We start from the raw sequence: 24,091 nt of genomic DNA, 5'->3' as shown, positions 1-24,091 counted from the left end.
GTAAGAAGCTGCTCTGGCTGAAGTCAAAGAGGTTGCTGCCTGTATTGTCCTCTAGGATTTTGATGGTTCCCTGTCTCATATTTAGGTCTTTCATCCGTTTTGAATTTATTTTTGTGTATGGTGTAAGAAATTGGTCCAGTTTCATTCTTCTGCATGATGCTGTCCAGTTTTCCCAACACCATTTGTTGCAGAGACTTTTTTTCCATTCGATACTCTTTCCTGCTTTGTCAAAAATTAGTTGGCCAAATAGTTGTAGGGAGATCTAGTTCTTCAGGAGCCCCCGGTCAGGGAAACAGGGAGTGGTGCATGAGCCTGCCTACTTTCTCTCAACACGGGAGTCCTCCAACACGCACGCTTGGCTCTGGAGCTCTTCATTTACATGGCAGAGGAGTTGTCAGGTATGAGTCCCTGTCCATCTCCCCAGCCAAGTCTGATTCTTTTCTTTTTACATGGCTTTACTCTCTCATAGACCCTTTATTTTAAATAAACCTTAACCACACCTCAGTATTTATCTCCTGGAGAACTCAACTGTGATAACATTTTATTTTATGAGAAGAGTTATTTTTTCTTAAGTGAGATATTATGCAAGACTTTGGGAATATAAGTACTAATACAATGCAATCTTTGCTATCAGGTAGTTTATCATATGTTATTTTCAACCTCCACAGAAACGCTATTAGACAGTCACAGGACTACTTAATTGAAGAACCAAGAATTTGATTCTACACCTCTGATTCTAAGAAGCATGATTATTCTCTGATCTGCCTCTTAAGTTTGCTATGTTTTTATCTTTGCATTGTGAGGCAAGCTAATCCATGTTTCCCTTAATATTTAAAATCAATGAAAATACATATTTAAAAAATTAGTGTAAACTCTATCCATGAAAACCTGTAATTTAAGGTAGAAATAGGCATCATACAAAAGGAAAGGTAGAGATAATGAGCATCTCCCAGGCAAGCTGGTTGCAAGCATATAAAAGGAAATATTAGTCAGTCATATATTTGGTATTGCTTAGTTTAGAGGAAGCGCAAATTATTAACATCATGAAAACCAAAATGAACAAGTTTCTGTTTTTTTTTTCTAAGCCATTAGCTGTCTTCCTCCTTGTCAGTTCAGATAAAGTTAACAGACACTGAAGTAATGGGAATTCCCCTAATGTAAACATTTCTTATTTGGTAATTTTATGGAAAGGAAATGTGTATTTGAGCTATTGCACATCAGTTACAGTGTTTGGTGCTAATGAAATAGCCTATCTGCTGACATGGAGGAGGAAAAAAATTCCAATGAGGCTCAGGAACAAGAAACAATATTTGAAGCATTAATATTGCATGAAATGACATATGTTTTAGATTCCATAGAACATGCCCTTATTCTCAAGAGGTGTCTTACTCAGCCAACAAGGCTTATTCTAGTGGAATAAGGAGTGATGTTTGAAATGTCTCTAAAAGCACATGAAATTGTGGGGAAAAGAGAGGCAGAATGGGTAGAAGACTCTATAGTCCAGACTATGGGTAAAGCAGGATGCATACAACATTTTGTATTTCAGCATTTTAGGAATGATCAAGGATTGTAAGAAAGTTGGAAATGAAAAACTTTGAAGCTCTAGAAAAAACAAATAGTAGATAACAAAAGGCACTATATGCTATGCTAAAGAGTGTTTGATTTACTTATTTTCCTGAAAGAGGCTATTAGCTATTAAATAAGCAGGGATGTAATTATTCCCATTTTGGGAAATATCTCTAGCAGATAGGGAAGGTGATAGAGAGAAAAATCAGTTTAGAAATTCACTGCATTAAGTCAGAAAGACGCAATGGGCACCTTCAGTAAGTCAATGAGGATAGAGAAGAGTGTGTCTAAGAAATATCAAGGAAATAGAAATTAAAGAATTTGGTATCAGATTTGGCCAGAATAAGTAAAAACTAAGAGTATCGGATGGCTTCCTGCTTATTATAGGCAATAGGAAGATGTGAGAAGTAGTTGTCAGGTTTTCAGGTAGAGGAAAATATGAGATGAATGTTGCCCTGGAATGTCTATGGGACAAATGCTGAGGATATGCTCAGTAAGTAGTTGTATTTATGAGTTGTAGCTTGGAAGACACATGGGTCTATATTAAGTATTTGTATTTGAGAGTTACCAGCATAGAGTAATATAGGCCACAGATGTGGATGTACTGTGTACATTGAGGCTGTGGCTGAACATACATTTAGAGTGAGAAGAAAATGCCCAAAGAAAGAGCTCTAGTGAAAGGGACAAATATTATAGAGACATCATCAAAGATAAAGAATGTAACTTGGGAACTGGTTTGGGAATTAATATTTAATTATAGCAGTGGAACAAATGGTAGGTAAAAGTATCTCTTTTAGAGCATAGTCATTTTTCTTTCATTATGTATGCACAAGAATGGGAGGAAAGAATTTAGGATGACTCACTGGTTTCTGTTCTAGGCAACAAAATGGACAAATGGATATTAAAAAGGCTGATTTAAAAAAAATATCTGTGTATATTATATAGAATAATATCTTCAGATACATTAGCTTATTTTGCAACTTAGAATATATTATGAAAAATACCAGACTGGAGAGAAAATTTCAGTTTCATTAGTCATATGCAATTATCTCCCACTGTGTGAAGCTGACTTTCCTTATCAAGAGCAAAGTGAAATGGCTAAGCCTATTATGCTGTCTCTTTGATGTTTTTATAGGATATAATGAAAGATGAATGCTCAATGCTGAAGCTGCAGCTGAAAGAGCGGGATGAACTCATTTGCCAACTTCAGGAAGAGCTGGTAAGTGATAAAAAATATTTGACCCACAAATATATTTTCCTTGCAAAGTTATTTGCTATAAACCCTCCAACAACTTTTTTTGGTAACAATAATATTATGTATAAACTGTTAGTGCTTCAGTCTGATAAATTATCAATTTTATAGTCCTACAGAAATGGGGACTCGAAAATCTGAGAAATAGAATGGTCTGTAATCTATATTGAACTTTGTGTAATTCCAGACACAGATCACTAAACCAAGATTAGACATTTTAGTTTTGTCTATCAAAAATCATAAAGACTGAGACCATATAATATTTTGTAAAGTGTGTGATTTCACTTCATACTGCTCTACCTAGAGATACAATCAAGTAATATGAAGCAAAGTATTCAAAAATCTTAAACAAAAACAGATTGTACTTTTTATTTTCATAAAGGTACCAAAATGTATTAACCTAATGAGATTGCTTATTAACAAAACATCTATATTATATAAAATTACACAAAATATTATATGTTTATTGTTGATGATTTCAGAGTTTTTTAAATGCAACATTATACAAAATTTACTAAGTTAAACTTTCATAATCTGAAAATATATTTGGTAGGTAACAGAATATCAGTGTACATTACTTTTCTAAGTATGTGTTTTCAACTTATATATGTATATTAACAATATTTTGTAATAAAATTTACTATGAATTTAATAAAAAATGATCTGGGGGCGCCTGGGTGGCTCCGTTGGTTGAGCGTCCGGCTTCAGCTCAGGTCATGATCTCACGGTTCATGGGTTCGAGCCCCGCATCGGGCTCTGTGCTGACAACTAGCTCAGAGCCTGCCTGCTTCGGATTCTGTGTCTCCCTCTCTCTCTGACCCTCCCCTGCTCATGCTGTCTCTCTCTCTCTCTCAAAAAAAAAAAAAAAAGATCTGAAAAACAGAGGAATGTAAAAGGAATTTTAATTTATCAAAAGTTCTTAACAGTACCAGTAGAAAAAATGAATATTAAACAATAAAAGAGCCTGACTCATTATCAAGATGAAAAAACAAATCCTAGCCAATTATATTCTTTATGATGATGTCAGAGTTGACTGCATTAACAATGATATATTACCTAATTATTTGATACAATAAAGTGGCAAAACAGATTTTATAGACCTTCAAGCTTCTGAGAGTTCTCAACAAAATAGTGAGATAGTAGACAAATTTAGAGCATATTTTATTTGTTCTTGACAACAGAAAACATTTTAACTGAAACCTGACCTTTATTTGGACAGGGTTATGATTGAATTGGTGCTGGTTATTGGCTTCATGGGCAGATTATTGTTGCTTTAGAAAACCTATAAACCAGTATTTAAAATAGTACTACAGAAAAAAGGAACAGTAACATGTCTACGTTACTGTGAATAACCTTTTGTAAATAAGTAATCGATTTATTATAAATTTATTACATTAGGAAAACATTTCTGTATTTAATATAACTCCAGATATACTTGTTATGTGATCAAGCTTTGTTTATATGGTAGACAAAAAAATATTTCATTTGGATGAAAACCATATAGATATTAATGGATACAAAGAATCATCAGTTTTAGCACAATAGAAAATCTACCGTTCACTTTATCAGTGAATCAGAGAATGCTTATTTTTGGAGGATTAGCTCCGAAAGAAGTATTCATTTTTTCCTTCAACATTAGTTGTGATTAGATTTAAACCACAACATATACAAGACATCAGACCTTCACTTGTTGAATGAAATGAGAAAAAAAACAATTACTTCTAAAGCTAATATTACATAGTTATATTTAAAGTAATTTAATGCCCCTTCATCCTAAAATGAGAATCTTCTTTTGGCAGATTTAGTAAAATGACATACAAGGGTTTGCATCTTTGTGCTATGTAGTTTGCATAATTATCTTGGATATTTAAGTAAGAAAATGTAAACTTTTGAAAACAAAGTTTGTTTTATTAAAGAGGACTATAGCTGAAGAGGAACGTATATAAGTGATTTAAGAATTTATAGAAGAGGAGATGTTGCTAAAAATAAAAAGGCATCATTAAAACTGGATTTGGATCATAGAGAAGGGATACAACTACCTAAAAGCAATACAATCTACTTGGATTCATTAAAACTTAATTCCTTGCACACATGTGATCCTGACAACATATAGCTTGTGACATTTTGACAAGGTGGATGTTAAACTTTACTTTTATACTTTACCTACGTAAATTTGAAAATTTGAAAACATTTTAGAGGAATGGCTTGGTTGATTGAGCTTTTGTCTCTTGATTTTGGCTCTGGTCATGATCCCTGGGTCATGAGATCATGCCCTGTGTCAAGGTTCTGCACTGAGTGTGGAGCGTGCTTGTGATTCTGTCTCTCTTTCTTCTCTCTCTCTCCCTCTCTCTCTCTCACTTTCTCTCTCTCTCTCTTTCCCTCTGCCCCTCTCCCATACTCCTGTGCCTGCTCTCTCTCTCAAATATTTGTCTTAATTTTTTAAAGTTTATATCTTTTAAGGGAGCTAGAGAAGGAGAGAGATGAGGGGAAGGGCAGAGAGAGGGAGAGACAGAAAGAATTGCCAAATGTCTATGGAGGCAAATCTTCCCCAATTGAGAGCCATTGCTTTAGGGTTATTATAATCCCCAATAAAATTTTATGTTATAGGATGAGTGTCTATCTGTTGATGCCCAGTGAATGAAGAAAAGAAAGTTCTGTAGAATGGATGGGGTTCTCCTTTGAGCAGTACATAAAAAGTTCTTTGCATGGCATTTTAGGCAGCTAGATCTTCTATACAAAACACCATAGACTGGGTGGTTTAAAAAATTTATTTTCTCATAGTCCTGAAGGCTAAAACTCCAAGATCAAGGTGCTAGCATGGTTGGGTTCTGGTGAGAGCTCTCTTCCGTGCTGCAGATGGCTACTGTATGTTCACATGGCCTTTGCCGAGTGCATATGCATGGATGGGCGGGGGAGGGCAAGATAGAGAGTTCTAACTTGTCTTATATGGGCACCAACCCATCAGGAGAGCTATACTCTCATGACCTCATTGAAACCCAAGCATCTCCCAAGACCTCTGTCTCAAAATACCATCACACTGGGATTAGGGCTTTAACATACAAATTTAGGAGAGACACAATTGAGTTCATAGCACAAAATGTTACTGTTTATGGTTATGTTTCATAATTACAGACTTTTTTCAAGGACTAAATGCAGACTTTAAACATCATTTTTACTCTGTGATTTCAGAATTATCTTGGTTTAACTTGACTTTTTGGGCTGGGTTAGTAGATTTTACAAAGCATAAATATGCTAAGAAACCAAATACTTTTGGTTTCAGATTATATTTTGATTTGGGGGCAAATTGTCTACATTATTTACTGCATTTCTAATATGAATGTATTTTGTAATCATACTCTGAATTTATTCCTTCCTCATTCTCTTTAAGAAGAAGAAAAACAGGTGAACCTGGGTGGCTCATTCAGTTAACTTTAGCTCAGGTCATGATCTCACGATTAGTGGGTATGAGCCCCACATCAGGCTCTGTGCTGACAGCTAGCTCAGAGCCTGTAGTCTGCTTCTGACTCTGTGTCTCCCACTCTCTCTGACCCTCCCCTGCTCTCTCTCTCTCTCTCTCTCTCAGAAATAAAGAAAACATTAAAAAAAATTTAAAAGGGAATAAGAAAAACAAAAACGAGGGGTTTGTACTTTTGGGAACAATTTCAAGATGTCTTAAATTATTATCCCTGAATTGTGTGTATCATTTACCTCAGTGAGATTTACTGTTTTTTTTAACAGCTAATTATTTACATATATTTTATGATGTCCAAGGGGATATTAAACATTAGAATACCTGAGTGCCCTGTGATTGTATAACTGTTGGGGCCTCTAATTGGAGAAGACAAACTCTTTGGGCAGAAATTGTGGTATGGGTAATCAGGAAAGAATTAGTTCCTACATGGGACACTTACTTCTAAGTGCTTTATAATAGAACAAGATCTCCTCTGTATTGCTATGAGGTAATATGAATGGTACTGGCTAGCTGTTCCTATGTGACATAAGCTATGTAAATAGTACTTTCATGTTGATAATAATTTATCAAAATAGCTTGTATTGATATTATAAAATATTTTAACACACACAAAAATTGGAATAAGCCAAACATTTGAAATTCTTTTTTCAAATTTGAGACTATTCTCCCATCAAATGAGATCTTAATGTTTTTATTTATTCCTTCCCTAGAAACATCCATGAAATATGCTAAGTTTTGAGGACTTTCAGTGACTTCAGTTCTTTTTTTTGGTTTTCCACTGAAACATATTTATTTTAAGAATTATTATTTGTGACCTGCATTTGTAAATCCATAATTATAGTATTCACTTTTAAGATTTAAATTGTCCATAGTATAAGATTTATTTATTTTATTTATTTTTTTTACATTTTTTTAAAGGCTTTTGTTTTTATTTTTATTTTTTTAAATGTTTTATTTATTTCTAGGAGACAGAGAGAGAGACAGCGTGAGCAGGGAGGGTCAGAGAGAGAGAGAGTCACAGACTGAAACAGGCTCTAGGCTCTGAGCTGGCAGTCAGCACAGAGCCCGACGCGGGGCTCGAACCCACGAACCGTGAGATCATGACCTAAGCGAAAGTCGGACGCGTAACCAACTAAGCCACCCAGGCACCCCCATAGTATAAGATTTATTACTCATTACTGTTTTCTCTGTTTTTTATCTTTCTATCTTATGGTCTCTTCTGATTCATTTATGGTTTGGTTAGAATCTTTTTCTGGGGTCCCTGGGTGAATGAGTCAGTTAAGCATCCGACTTCAGCTCAAGTCATGATCTCATGGTTCATGAGTCAAGCCCCGCGTCAGGCTCTGCACTGACAACTCAGAGCCTGGAGACTGCTTCAGATTCTGTATCTCCCTCTCTTTCTGCCCCTCCCCTGCTTGTGCTCTGTCTCTGTCTTTCAAAAATAAATAAATGTTAAAAGAAAAAAAAAGTATTTTCCCAAACATTTCCTTCAAATGGGGTACTGATGATAGAGGTCTCTAAATCTTTGAATATCTATTCACTTGAAAGATGAAAGATGCTGCGATGGGTTGAACTGTGTCCTCCCTGAAGCTAATAAATTGAAGCCCTAATCCCCATGGTGTGTTATTCCATCATAAGGGCACCAATCCATAAGGCCCTACCTTCATGACCTAATCTAATCCTAATCACCTCCCCAAATCTCCACCCCCAAATACCATCACATCACAGGGGTAGGATTTCAACATGATTTTGGGAACACAATCATTTAGTCTGAAAGGGAAGTAAGGGTATCAGAGGTCTTATGGAATTCTACCCTTTCACTACAGGCACTTAATCACATTGGTTATGATGTTACTGTTTTTGCATATCAAAATTCTCTAAGATTCTAGTTAACAAAAAGTCACATCTGAGAATAAAAATAAAAAGCATGGACAAGATTATTACTAAAGACTACTAGGAATTACTGGTTCAGAGTAGGAAATAAGATGAACAATGGTGACATGTACTTCATGAGAATTATTTAACATCTTGTTAATAAGGATATTACACGAAGGTGTGGAAAAGATCCACCTTTCAGATGCAGAAACAATAAGTCATTTTTAAATAATTAAATGATATTTGGATATATATTTAAATATGAGTTGTACTTATGTCGAATATGTTTAACTTTTTGAATATTAGAAATAGACCTCTCCTACCAGCACAAAGATTTAGAGAATTCATGGATTTACTTCATGGTATTTAATGCATTGGTATAAGTTTAGACCTAATGGCTAAAAGTAAGAATACCTAATCAGAATCAATATAATAAAATTTATTTCAAATAAATTATTTTTAACTTTAGATTTAACTTTGACTACTGATGATATAAAACAGAAAAATATTTTTCTCACTTATGAGACAGTTTGGTTCTTTTTCCCAGCTATTAAGTGAAGGTCACGTTGAAGATTGCAGTGTAATTTTATTGCTAGTATAAAACTGAGGGACATTGTAAATATTACCTTCTTGTTTCTAAAATAAATCTGAGAGATTTATCATACACATTCATGGTGAAGTGTAGCCTTGTGTTTTGCGAAGTGGAGGGAGAACAGATATTTTCTTCTAAATGATTATTAATCTTATAAATGGCTTCAGAAATTTTATAAATGGTTTCACAGTATAGGTGAAAAGTTTACCCTATATGATTTCAAAAATTGAAGAAATTGGATTTGATATTTATTAATGGATTGATTAAAAATATTTTTAAAGAAGTTGAAGATAACTTAAAAGTAAAAATAACTTTTGTTGGACCTAAGAATGTAAAGAGTAAAAGTTAATTGCCCTAATTAGTATCAGTATAGCATGCTATGCATTTACTCTTATGTTTTACAAGTAATTTAAATGCCTGTTACTTTGTCAGTAATGAATTTGTATGGGTAACCACATTAAAAAAGGTGAATGTCAGTAATTTATTATTCTAAACTTTTATCATTTCTACCATTTTATTTCTTTTGGAAATTTTTGTTTATTTTGCAGCTGATCTAAGTAAAAAGCATCAGATTTCACTTTTTACAGTAGATTTCTTTAAATACATATTTCTCCTTAAAAGCCCAGTTTAAACGTGTGACCCATAAATAAGATTTCAGCCAGAAAGTTTTTGAACTGTCTGAAAATAAGTATACTGTAATACATCTCTCATTAAAACAAAGAAAAATAAGGCAAAACAAAAATACTTCCGTTGGTTGCCTTCATGTTTACCACATACCATTTAGACTTGTCAGAATATAGTGAAAGCTGTTATTTTAGTCACCATATTGTTTCTAATCTAATGAGTAGGGAGCTGCTTTGACTGGGAAGCACTTAAAATAATAATAAAACTGACTAAAAAACATTTTGCATTTACCATAGGCCAATGATTCTAAAAATGTCACTTGTAAGTCCCCTCCCTGAAAGATATGGGGTTTTTTCATTTGTTTTCTTATGGATCTGAATCCTAATTTAGTAACTTCAGGTTAGGTTGTTTACATTTTATAAACATTTTTTAGAAATTCTGTCAGCAAGTTATTACTCATCTCTTAATAAACATTGTATTTTTAAAATAAAGGTTAATTGGGAGAAGTTCCAGTTAAGGAGAAGTTTGCACAGAGATTAACAGTTCAGAATCTTTAAACTCAATTTGCGTTTTTAACCCCTGTAGTACTACATATTAATGTATTCAACAATAAACTCAAAATAAGAAATGAAAGAATAGTTACGGTAAAGATGAATGAATGAATCTTGAGTTGTTTCAGTTCTGTCATTTGATGTAACTATTTGCAGACTTTTATTTAACATGTAAACAAATAGAGAAAGAACTATAAGACATATATTTTGGGGGGACTACTTAAATTTTAGTTCATATCTTAAATATTTTACTGATTTTAGTAGCCAGTTCTAACTTCTTTATTTTAAATTGTATGCTTCATTTTTTTATATGTTTCCTTTTAATATTTTAAAACTAATGCACTAAAAAAAAAAGTTGTACCAGAGCATTATTAATAGTTGCCTAAATTTGGGTACCTGGGTGGCTCAGTTGGTTGAGCATCCAACTTTGGTTTAGGTTATGATCTCATAGTTTGTGAATTTGAGCCCCACACTGGGGCTTGCTGCTGTCAGCAGGGAGAGCCTGCTTCAGATCCTATTACCCTCCCTCTCTGCCCGTTCTCTCTCAAAAATAAATAAACCTTAAGGAAAAGTTACCTAAATTATACCTCTTGCAAAATCTTACCTAATAAATCTTAATATTATATTTATAAAAACTTATGACTTAATGGCATGACCAATTTACAAAGCTTTGTGTGACCATCTTTTAACTAGCTGTGTTTCTTTTCTGGCCATCACTAAATCTCATTTTATGTCTTGATTGTTTTAAGTAGGTTTTTCTTCTAGAAATAGTGTTTTAAAAATTATCTCTGCACTATATATCCAATATGGTAGATACATAACTCAGTTTTGAAAACTTCTTCCTCCTTCAATGTAAAGGCTAACTTGAAAAACAGATCACATGAGAGAAGTGGAGATATATATATATATGTGTATATATATATATATATGTATAAAATCATGTGTTATTAAATCTTTTCTTCTCACTGGAAGCAAATATTGAAAATTCTTACTTGAATGTAAGTAAACATATAAACAATCATTTTTCTCCAGCCTCTTAAAATCCCATTTACTTTGTTTATATGTAAACCAAGCTCTCAGCTCATTTGTTAATATTTGAATAGCAAAGTATGGAGCTGCATAAAAGGTACTTGTAGAACTGATGAATTTTGAAAAATTGAAGGCAATTGAAGAACTGAAAGTAAAGCATTATGTATAATCGGGTTACTGTGCATAATAAAGGAGGAGCTAAAAATAAGACTCTAAGAAATACATACGGCTAAATAGCACTTTATCAAGAATCTGAAGAGAATGATTTTGATTTGGTTTAAAACATATTCAGAATTCAAATTGAATAAAATTGTATGTCCTTGAAGCTTTAATAACAGAATAATTCCTACTTGATAAGAGAAACATTCTTTTTTGCATGAAAATCATATCCTGAATTCATCTTAAAAGTAATTCCCCACTTGCTCTACATTCTATTATAGCTTAGGGTATTATTTCATACCAGTCATTTTAAGATATAATATTACAGGCCCATGGATGATTTACATAAGAACAGACAGCTGTAAGTACTTTCAAATCCTCTTTCTTTCTCATATTTAGGAAACATTAGGAACAGAAAAGAAATAGATTAGGTATACTTAAACATTATTAAAGTGTCAGGCTACTTTCCTTTTTTTTTCCAGGTGAATTAATTGCATATATTCCAGAAAAGGCTTATCACAGCAGTAATTACATTCCTCCTCAGGTCTGTGAAACAGTTGTACAGTGTGAATGAGGCAATATCCTGTGATACATAATGGGTATTAGCCTCTAGTTCCTGACACACTCTAGTAACCTGATGAAGAGCTGACAAAAAGATACAATCTTTAATATTCTACTCCACTTGCCTTGGCAATAGTACATATTTGTTTAAGTCTTTATCATGAAGTGTTGTCATATTGCAGTATGGCATGGCTATAGGGAAATAATTGCACTATAATTTAAGTGCTGGCATGAAGTTGTTTTACCTTTAAGGCATACGTATGTTTTAAAAGCAGCATTAAGCCATACTATGGCCAATTTAGACAGGTAACAGATTAAATTAATATATAAAGTTGGATATTTTGTGTATTTTTCATTTATAAGTTATGCTGTCATATAATTCAGTTGTTTTCTCTGCACTCTTTTTTTTTTTTTTTAAGTTTATTTATTTATTTTACGAGAGAGAAGTGCAAGTAGGTTAGGGTCAGAGAGAGAGGGGACGGTGAGAATCCCAAGCGGGCTAGGCACTGACAGTGTGGAGCCCAGTGTAGGGCTTGAACCCACTAACTGAGATCATGACCTGAGCTAATGTCAGAAGCTCAACCTACTGAGCCGCCTAGATGCCCTTGGTTTTCTCTGCACTCTGTTTTCTCTTATTATACCAATCAAGATTTCAGTGCATAGAGTAACATACCAAATAAAACTATTTAAGTAGTCAACAAGACATAAAGATAGCCAAAGATTTAGAATTGTGGGAGAGACTACAAATCATATTCTTGAATTATTAGGGGAGTTAATATGCAGAAGAAGATATGTGTTGGTACGGGTGTGTGCCTATGTTTATGTGTGTGTGTATAGATAGGTGCATAAATATAAAGCATTATAACATAATGTTCTACTTTACAAGATTATCGTTAAGCATTTGAAAGCCAGGCTGAACTTGGGACATCGCAGCAAGGGTTAAGAAGATGGAGTGCAATAGTCTCTCTTAAAGAGCCAACATTCAAATCAGGGAGACCGGCATAAACATTTCACTTTCATAATGGCCATTATTTACTGAGCTCTTACTCTTTGGCAGGTGCTCCCGTGAATGCTTTTGGTTTATTACTGACTTTGTTTTTTATAATGAAATCAAGAAGTATGTATTATTACTTCTGGTTCATATATAATAAAGCAGATATTCAGAGGGATTAACTGATTTGTTCAAGTCTGAATAATAAATGATAGTTAGGATTTTCAGAAAAATCAGTCTGACACCATGAACATAGTTTTCCCTAATACATAAAAATGTATAAATTACAATACATTGAAGTTAATTCTGTACAATAAGATGTCATAATTCTCCTTTTGCTGCATGTCAATATCATAATAAAAACAATAGGTCTTGTTTGTTGATTGATTAGCTTGCAGTACCATTAAGGCTCTGGCGGACAGGGCAGCAAGTTGTATGATACAAAATAGGAACACTTATTAGAGCAGTCACCTGTAGCAACTTGTCACAGCCTTAGAGATGAGTACAGTGGCTTTCCTCAGAAAGGGCTTGGGACATTACAAGCACATTTAATGTCATTTCTTTACCATGTCCCTTTTCATGGACACTTCTCAGGGCTGAGTGAGGACACTATAGAAGCTCATTTTTAAAAAGCACTTGTAAAATCATGACTTAGCATTATCAGAGCAATGCAGAGATTTAGAGAGAAAAATCTAATCATTTTACATAAAAGCTAAGAAAACAAATATTTTTTAATGATCTTAAACAGATCTCTGTTTCTACATAATGTATATGATACAATATATACATATTCACATATATTTATTTTATATTGCCAGTAAATCTACCAAAGCCCATCAAATATAGACTGAAGGAATTGTCAAAAGTGAGGAAACCCCCTAATCCAAATAAACATCAGTGACTCTCTGATATCATGTGACAATTATTTTACTTAGTTGATCAACACAACATGAATGATGACTGTGCAAGAAATATTTTTAATAATTTAGTATCATCTCATTTCCCAACTACTTGATCTATAACGAGGACTATTTTAAGTTGTGTAAGGAATACAAAGAAGAGTCTGTAGAAGAAAAAAAAAATTTTCTTCTTCCCTTCTAGGCTCTTTGGCTGGACTAATAATTAAATTGGCATAAAACAGATTAGTAAGAAGCAAATTTAATTTCCTGTATTCAGGAGCCTCACATAGACACTAGAGGGTCAAAGACAGGCAGTAGAGGCTTATATGCCATGACGTTAAGGAAAAGAAAAGAAAAGGGATAGAATTTCAAAGAGTGGGAAGACCATTCACAGGAAGATAAGAATTAATGCTTGCCATGTCATGTGGAAATGTCTTTCATTACATATATAGATAGATAAACTATAATTATCTTTGCTAATAACTCTCTTCCTGGTAGAGACTTTATATCTAAATTCTTTTAGACAGTTAAAGAATAGTTAAAAAGCTCTTCATGAGTGTAAGGACTTGATTGTCTTCACTTCATACAGTCCGCATGCCAGAGGCACATTCTGGGGCAGCTTGCCTTGAATCCCATGAATTCAAAATTTAACCAGGCATCATTCCAACTAGATTCTTGGGCTTAAGTACCCTTCCTGTGGGTTTCCCTATTATATTCAAATGTGGTTTTACCTTGACTTGATGCTTTTCCTCTCTCGTTGATGAGCGCCTTAGAGATGGGGCCTTGTCATCCTTCCGGGGTCTGCATCCAGCCAAGTGGGCATTTGGTAAATGTATAAAAAAAATGAATAAAATTTGTATCATAGTTCCTGCTCGAATATTTGTTAAGGAAACCTTTAGAGAATAAAACAAGATAATGTCACAATATTAAATTATATAATTTGGGAGATGAAAGATTTAAATAAAAGGGGAAAGGAGTACTGTTGGTTTTGTTGTATAATTTAATGGAGGGAGTTCTAGAGACCAAACAAACCAGTAGTGGAAACATGGCACAAAGAATAGAAATACAAGATGGGTGTCACAGTAAACAATGAATATAAAATGGCAAAGGAAAATAGAACTATTGAGATATCTGAAGACTAGGAAGTAAAATAAATTATAGAAGTATAAGGAAAGAGTGAGGCCAAAATTATAATAGAAAATATTCTAAAAAAAGCAAAGAAATTTAAAAAATTAAAACAAATAAGTAAAATTTTAAAAAGCAAAGAAAAACAAAAAAACAGCATTTAGCAAAACAATAAAAATATTTGAAAATTTTAGGTCATCCTTATGTAGTCTGTAGTTTTCACAAGAAAACTTTTTGATGAGATAGTAAACTTAGATGGTTCTTTTAAACTGATTTTTTAGAAGAATTTGTCTATAATGTGAACACATAGTATGAGAAACTAGCTATGGATAGAAAGTTAGTGTTAAAGGGAAAAGAACCTGCTATAAAAAAGTGTAAATGGAAGAGTAAAAATTTTAAATGACAAACCTATAGACCTATATTTGTGAAAATACTAAAGATTGAGTAATATAAGGCAAATAAGTATCCATATTATATGTAAATATTATTCTAGAAAATTTGCTTCTGTATCTCACATGACACTCAGCCATATCTTTATATAAAATTGAAGTTGAGGCTTAAAGATGGTAAATAAATTGATCAAGTTTACAGAACTACAAGATACTATTTTTAAAAAATCTATTCATATGTGAATTAAATTTGAATACATTTGCTATGGAAAAGCAAAAAGTACTCCATTGTAATGTTCCTGACTGGTGGATTGTCAGGCTGAGAGGAAGAAAGAAAATAGAGACCATGGAAAGTGGGTGGTTACAGGGATTTCTGAGCTATTGAAGTTCATGGAACTTGGTTGTTTTGGAATAAGAACCTTTATTAAAGTTCTGATAATTCCCCCAGACAATTGCCAGTTCTCCTTTTATTAAATTCTCAGTTCCCAGTACATGCCACAGCTCTTTGTTTATTAGCAGAAGTAACTTTTTGAAAAAAAAAATTTTTTTTTTTGAGAGAGAGAGCGCCAATAGGGTAAAGGGAGAGAGAAGGGGAGAGAGAGAATCCCAAGCAGACTCCTTGCTGTCAGCACAAAGCCCTACATGGGGCTCAATCTCAGGAACCTCAAGATCATAACCTGAGCTGAAATTAAGAGTCAGATGCTTAGCTGACAACCACCTAGACACCCCCAAAGGTAACTGAATTCAGTATTGAAAGGCTTCCAGGGTTTTGGGCTGCTGTACCCAACCTTCCTTTTCTTTCAATTGCAGAATTTTTGTCAATTGTCCTTAATTTGGTAGCAAGCTAGTTTGGTAGCAACACTAAATAACTATTAAAGTGATGTGAATTTTAGGGGCGCCTGGGTGGCTCAGTCAGTTAAGCGTCCAACTTCAGCTCGGGTCATGATCTCACGGTTTGTGGGTTCGAGCCCCGCATCGGGCTCTGCTGACAGCTAGCTCAGAGCCTGGAGCCTGCTTCAGTTTCTGTGTCTCCTTCTCTCTCTGACCCTAACCTGCTCATGCTGTCTCTCTCTCATAAATAAATTAAAAAAACATTTAAAAAAAGAAAAAAAGTGATGTGAATTTTAATAAAAAATGCAGCAAAACACATCTCACATCAACATAATGGATGACTTATCCATGTAAACTCCTCCTCTCATTGTTCAGTTTTTATTTTAATTTTTATTAATTTACTCATCCTGTATCCCATTTACAGTTACCTACCACTCTGTGAATTATGCATGTTTTATTGTTATTCTTGATGCATTACAAACAGGGAAACTAAGAGTTAGCACAATTAATGAACTTTCCTATCATTTAATGAGCAGCAGAAGAGAGACTGACGCTTTAGCGTCCTACCTTTGCTTAGACTGACTTCTTCATGTTGGGCATGCAAGAAGATTCCAAAGTTTAGAGGAAGGGAGGTTGGCTAGAATCGAAAATTTCTTTTTTTATTGATTTTTACTTCCTAGCTAATCTGACCTTTTCAATTAAAATAGGCACTCTTTGGAATTCTGTCATTTTGAACACTGAGGTCTTGAACTGCATAACCTATCTTGTTATACAATCCCTCATTTAAAGAAATTGTATCTTTATATAAATTTTCATGGATGAGAGTCTATGTATTTTCCTCTCCTGAACTTTGTCACAATAGATATATTTGTTTTAGCAAAAATAGTCAAGTTGTCAAAAAGATGACACCATTCCTGCTATACTGCTCAAGATTGGCTACATAATTTGTTTGAATTGTCTCTAGTATGTTGCAAAAGGCAGACACTTGACAAGTTTAAAGTAATCCATCTGATGTAATTGAACTTAAAGTTGAATGAATAATACTATAATTCATCCTTGAAACTTTATGAACACAACTGCTATTATGTCCCAAAATTTTGCTTCTTAAAGAAGTCTTACTGTTTGCATATTGTAGTAGAGAGTACTTTCTACTTAAAATAATAATCTTGACCAAATATTAGGTAACCTTTAGACCAGATTTTTTAAATATTTTTCCTTAAATTTTTTAAGTTTATTTTGAGAGAAAGAGAGAGAATAGGAGGAGCAGAGGGTGAGAAGAAGGGAGAGAGAAAGAAGGGGAGAGAGAGAGAATATCCCAAGCAAGCTCATTGTAGAGCCCTATGCACGGCTTGAACTCATGAACAATGAGATCATGACCTGAGTCGAAATCAGAAGTTGGATGCTTAACTGACTGAGCCACCGAGGCGCCCCAAAATCTTTTTTTAAATAAAAGTTATCTAGTGGCAGAAAAAGAAAATAATATTACCCATTATTCCACTACCCCAACCTAATTCTTTTGGATGTATTCAGATGTTTCTTCCCCTGTTTTTTTTTAATAGTTGAAATGATCATTGCTACATATTTTACACTCTGATTATTTCCTTAATTACACGTGAAATACATTTTATATATTTATTTTGTTAAATCCCCAAAAGTAACAGCACTGCAGTGAATGACAAGATCACAAGATCTCCTTTTTCTTTTGTTTTAATTGTTATTTTTTTTTAAAAAATTGAGTATAGTTGACATACAATGTCACATTAGTTTCAGGTGTATAACATAGGATTCAACTTCTCTGTATACTTGTTATGCTTTCTACAAGTGTAGCTACCTTCTGTCACCATACAACACTATTACAACATTATTGGCTATCTTCCCTGTGCAGTGCCTTTTATTTCCATGACTTATTCCATGACTGGAAACCTATATATGATACTCCCCTTCACCCATTCTGCCTCTCTCTCCACCTCTTTCCCTACTGGCAACCTGTTTATCTTCTGTATTTAAAGGGCTGATTCTACTTTTTGTTTATTTGTTTTGTTTTAATTCTGCATGGGTGAAACCATGTGGTATTTGTCTTTCTCAGTCTGACTTACTTCACTTAGCATAATGTCCTCTAGTTCATCCATATAGTTGCAAATGACAAGATCTCTTCTTTTTACAGCTGTATTAAAATTTCATTCATCTACCAAAGGACATTTACATTGTTTCCATATCTTGGTTCTTGTAAATGATGCTGCAATAAACATGAGGTGTATATGTATTTTTTTGAATTTGTGTTTTTGTTTTCATTAGGTTAATACCTCAGTAGGGGAATTACTGGGACATATGGTATTTCTGTTTTTAATTTTGTGTTTTCTACAGTAGCTGCCCTAATTAGTATTTCCACCAACAGTGCATAAGGGTTCCTTTTTTTCCTGCATCCTTTCCAGCACTTGTAATTTCTTGTCTTTTTGAATTTTGCCATTTTAACAGTTGTCAAGTGACTTTATGATTCCTTGATGATTAGTGATGTTGAACATTTTTTCATATGTCTGTTGGCCATTTATATGTCTTTTTTGTAAAACTGTGTATTCAGTTCCTCTGCCCATTTTTTAAATTGGATTTTTGTTTGTGTTGTATAGATTCTTTATATTTTTTGGATATTAACTCCTTGTTGGATATATCATTCGTGAATATTTTCTCCCATTCAGTAGATTGCTTTTTCGTTGGCTGATGCTTTCCTTTACTGTACAGAAGCTTTCTATTTTGATGTAGTCCTAACAGTTTATTTTTGCTTTTGTTGTCCTTGCCTTAAAAGACTACATAGGGGCATCTAGGTGGCTCAGTCAGTTAAACATCTTACTTTGGCTCAGGTCATGATCTTACAGTTTGTGAGTTCGAGCCCTTCACGGGCCTCTCAGCTGACAACTCTGAGCCTGGAACCTGCTTCAGATTCTGTGCCTCCCCGTCTCTCTCTCTCTGCCCCTCCCCTGCTTGCTCTCTCTCTCTCCCTCTCTCTCTCTCTCCCTCTCTCTCTCTCTGTCTCTGTCTCTGTCTCTCTCCCAAAAGACATATCTAGAAAAATGTAGCCACAGCTGATGTCAGAGAAATTACTGCCTGTGTTCTTGTCTAGGATTTTTATGATTTCATGTCTCACATATAGGTCTTTAATCCATGTTGAGTTTGCTATAATGCATGGCATTTGAAAGTGGCCCACTTTAATTATTTTACTGTTGCTGTTCAATTTTCCCAATATCATTTATTGAAGAGAATGTCTCTTCCCAATTATATATTCTTTCCTCCTTTCTCATAGATTAACTGACCATATACTTATAGGTTTACTTCTAGGCTCTCTATTCTGTTCCATTGACCTATATGTCTATTTCTGTGCCAGTACCATAGTTTTGATTATTAAAGCTTTGTAATATATCTTGAAATCTGGAATTATTATACTTCCAACTTTGTTCTTCTTTCCCAAGATAGCTTTGGCTATTTGAATTCTTTTGTGATTCCATCCAGATCTAGTTCTGTGAAAAATGCTGTTGATATTTTGATAGAGATTGCACTGAATCTATAGATTGCTTTGGATAGCATGGCATTTTAACAGTATTCTTCCCGTCCATGAGTATGAAATACCTTTCCATTTATGTTAACGTTAATTTTTTTCATCAATGTTTTACAGTTTTCAGAGTATAGGTCTTTCACCTACTTGGTTAAATCTATTCTTAAGTGTATTTACTCTTTTTGGTGCAATTGTAAATGGAATTGTTTTCTTAATTTCTCTTAATGCTACTACATTCTTAGTGTATAGAAATGCAACATATTTCTGTATATTAATTTTTATCCTGCAACTTTAGTTTATTTATTTATCACTTGTAGTAGTTTTGTTTTTGTTTTTTGGTTGCATCTTTAGGATTTTTATGTATAATATAATAAAGCTTCCTTTTTCACAAGCACTAAATATTTTTGTTTAACTATATAACTTTTTTTTTCTAATGCTGTGGTCTAAGTACAAATTTACTAGTAAGATTTTGTCATTTGTATATTAAAACAAACATATATTAAATGAGTCCTCTTCTTGAACAAAAACCTTAATGACTTTATGTTTTAAGTTTTTCATTCCTCCCGGAAATATGTACAAAGGAGTAGAATGTTCTTGATTTTAGTTGCATATATTCAGCTTAAGCTATAGATACAGATACACGTAAACATTTGATAATAAAACAAATCCGATCATTTTTTTTCTGAGCCTTAGTAAATGGACAAACTATATGTATTTTTGGAAAATGGAGCTTTACTTTTTACTAATGTGTAATAATTTGATTCTTAGAAAACTACATCACTTCAACATGTTAAATGCTTTGAGCTGAATTCTTTTTCTTTTCACTAATTCTTGTCTTAATGTGTATACTGAGATCCATAAAGAACAAAATTGTTATTTTCTGGAAATATGTCATATCTGTCATTAGACAAGTGAACATTATTCCTTTAGTCAGTTCCAAAATTTGCAAAAAAATTCCATATTTTAATTTTACTCAAAGCATTTACTAAAAATTTACACCAAAAGACAAGTCTTTCACAACACTTTACAGATTTGTCCTTTGAGAACTAAATAATGTATAATTGATCAAAATACTATGTAACAATCAAATTTTAACTTATTTATAGTATTCTTTCATAGACAATATATTAAATTTAGTTTTTGTAAATAATAAACTTTCTGTGTATAAATAGGAAGGCTCACACCTACTGATAAAACTAAGTATATTTTTTCTATTCATACTACACCTTTGAGGAAACAAGAAGATGTTATATATGAACTTATTATAGCTTTAAAGACAAAAAAAAATATTTATTCAGTGTTTTTCCAGTAACCTAAAGGTTTAGTTCCCCTCTCTTTAACACAAGAACAGTGTAAAATAGTCTCTGAAGTTATGGAGACTACTAATAACCCTCTCATTGTCCCTTTTTTCTTGACAATAAGAAAGATGAAGAAAGATTTGTGTATCCCTATAAAAATAGTTCACTCAGTGCCCAGTATTAAAAACTGTCACATAAAACAGTGCACGACCTATAAGCACTCAAATATTTTAAATGAATAAATGAATATATTATTCTATGCAGACAAAATACATTTCCTAAATCCTAAATTGAAATAAGCCTTTCAATGTGCTATACACGCAACTCTAAATTAATTTTTGGGTATTTTCATTATTTATTTATTTATTTACTCACTCAGTTAAGTTTATTTATTTATTTTGAGAGATAGCACAAGTGGGGGAGGAACAGAGAGAGAGAGGGAGATAATCCCAAGCACTCTCCACACTGTCAGTGCAGAGCCAGATGCAAGGCTTGAACTCATGAACTGCAAGATCATGACCTGAGCTAAAATCAAGAGTTGGACGATTAACTGATGATTAACCCTGGCACTCCTCTCTGTCGGATACATGTCACTTGGTTCTCATGGAACTCACATGCCTATTTCCCTTCCTAATATTCACAGGGTGATTATTAATAATCAGAATTAAATCACATGAATGATTTATTTCTTGCTAATAATCAACTTGTTTCAATCCTTAGAATTTCATGTAGGGTTCTCAAAGTATAAATTGAATATTAGTACCTCAGTAAGCTGAATGAATTCTTAATACTAAATACCATGTTGATGTTAGAGGCTACTTAATAATTTCAGTACAATCTTTACTTTACTGTTATATTTCTAGGCTAATTATAGTACAGAGAAAAATAGTTAATTCCATTTCAGAAGTATCAGTGGATAGCTTTTACGTGTTTATCTTCAATGCAAATGAAAAACTGGATATATTAAACATATATCATTTTGTTTTCAACTCCTTCTAATACTTATTTTAAAGTACGATTTTTATTTATACCCGCTAACATATTTCTTGTATTGTAATCTTACAGCTTCCAACCTAATGCAACCAATTACAGCTTTATATTTGAACTTCTAGATGCAGTGATGTTAGACATATTTGCCACTTCATGTTTAAAGCCTCTTTTATGGTATGAAGTATTTATTACCTTGGAGTCATGAGACCACTCTGCCAGGCTATAATCCAGTTCAGTGGTATTCTTAGAATCCAGGATGTTGATACATGATATATGCCCTGTGAGCGTATTTTATTTAAATCTGGTTGCAAGACATTTTCTTTTCTTTCTCCATACATCATTGATAACATCTAATGCTTTGTCAGTAGCGCCTGGAACTCTCATCAAAGATGACAGCTTAGGAAACTGGATTTTCCCAGAGAGACATATCCAACTAGAATATAGTTTTAATTTTGCCAAGTTGAAATAGATTATACTAGATTGTTTTACTTGTATGCAACACATCTGGGAGAATTTTGCTGGAGTCTAGAGAATCATGTGCCATTGTGAAATGTTTGCATTGTTACAGGCAACACAAGGTCTGGGACATAATGGTGCATGTTTCCTAATTTTCTAGCAACTCCACTCTACTGAATTAAGCCTAGAATTCAATAATAGAGATTCTGCCTTTTAAAACTGGTACACTCATATAGAACTTAAGGCTCTATCAGGACTCAGGGGAAACATTCCCATTTTGGTCAGGTTTCCAACTTTCAGAGATAGTTAGACATTTGTTCTGACCGGGCATGAGATTTCTGATATTGTTATCTGTGAAAATGTGCTGTACTATTGAGTAGAAGAAAAATATAAAGTTGACAAATAGAATTTCATCCATCCTCACCCACACCTCTCATTTCCTTGCCTCCTTGATATTGGTGAACAGAAACATGATCAGTAAGCACACAAAACACAAATTTAGATCAAGCAGACCTTTGGGTCTGTCATCTTGATGGAGGATTATTAGTAACATGTGAGAAATTGCATAAAAATTCTTGTTTGTAACTCAGGTGAGCAGACATTTTCCACTGGGCCTTCTCAACTCAGAAGCCTTGCTGTATGGGTCCTCTTTTCTCTTCATGACCCTCTCTTAGTCCTAGAATTCCTGGAAGACCATGTAATCATTTTAGCCTGTCAAAATTTAAGTAAGATTTCTAAATTTTATGTATTAATGTTATATAGAGTTTACATATCTATGTAGGAAAATCATATCCACTAGTAAGTTGATAAAATTTAAGAATATGAGTAATTTTTGTAATTAATGAGGTCTCATGGAATATTTCCATTATTAGAATAGAACACTAAAACTTTCTTATGTAGTTACTTAAGGTTTTCAAGTGTTCAGCTTCATTAGTTGTCCAATAATTAAATTATTGAAATATGTAAATTAAATGTGCTATTTTCTATTACTTTTTTAAAAAATTTAACATTTATTCATTTTTGAGAGAGAGAGAGTGCAGTCAGGGGAGGGGCAGAGAGAGCGGGAGATACAAAATCAGAAGCAGATTCCAGGCTCTGAGCTGTTAGCACAGAGCCTGATTCAGGGCTTGAACCCATGAACCACAAGATCATGACCTGAGCTGAAGTCAGGCATTCAACTGACTGAGCTACCCAGGCACCCCACGATTTTTCTATTATTAAATAAATATTTGAATATAATGTATATGAACCACTTAATGATTTTTAACCTGTAAATTAGCAAGTGTCTTGTATGTCTTCTATATTTTCTAAGTGCTTTGAAATAGTTATTTGTCCAGGAAGTCTATAATCTAAGTGATGAATCTAAAAACACAGATATAAGTAATTAATATCACTTATAATTTTTGGTTAAGCTTATAACATACCTTAGAACAAACAAATGTGAGTGAGCTTTTTATATAGCTTCCAAATACAGGTTGTGAAACTATTGAAATCTAACAATGGATAGGGCATGGGCCTGTGCCCTCTATGCCTTACATCTTGTTTGGGCTTCTATAACAACAGACATAGACTGAGTGGCTTATAAACAGCAAACATTTATTTCTTACAGTTCTGGAGGCTAGAAGTCTGCCATCAGGGTGCCAGGGTACAGTTCTGGTAAAAGGTATCTTCAGGTTGTAGACTGCTGACTTCTAGTCATGTCTGCACATGAGTGAAAAAGATCAAGCTAGCTCTCTGGATCTTTCTCTAAGGCACTAACCCCATTCATGAGTGTTCTATCTATGTAACTTAATTACCTTCCAAAGGCCCATCTCCAAATATCAGCACTAAACTTCCTACAAGTTCCTTGTTGCATTACTCCCATCAAGGCCCAAAAGTGGGACCACA

At 33.6% G+C, this 24,091-nt stretch overlaps 1 protein-coding gene across 2 annotated transcripts in view; it reads left to right on the top strand.

Moving 5' to 3' along the window:
- Positions 1-24,091, top strand: part of CCSER1 (coiled-coil serine rich protein 1) — a 667,442-nt gene that overhangs the window by 557,669 nt on the left and 85,682 nt on the right. For both annotated transcript variants that reach the window (XM_039245368.1, XM_039245369.1), the window contains exon 8: positions 2,702-2,785. In XM_039245368.1, the coding sequence (XP_039101299.1) occupies positions 2,702-2,785 (84 nt within the window). The remainder of the gene's footprint in view (positions 1-2,701; positions 2,786-24,091) is intronic.

The sequence above is a fragment of the Hyaena hyaena genome, unplaced genomic scaffold (genome assembly GCF_003009895.1).
Source record: "Hyaena hyaena isolate Hyena2069 unplaced genomic scaffold, ASM300989v1 scaffold_255, whole genome shotgun sequence".
NCBI lineage: Eukaryota > Metazoa > Chordata > Mammalia > Carnivora > Hyaenidae > Hyaena > Hyaena hyaena.
Note: the sequence above shows the minus strand (reverse complement) of the source record. Positions and strands in the feature narration are given on the sequence as shown.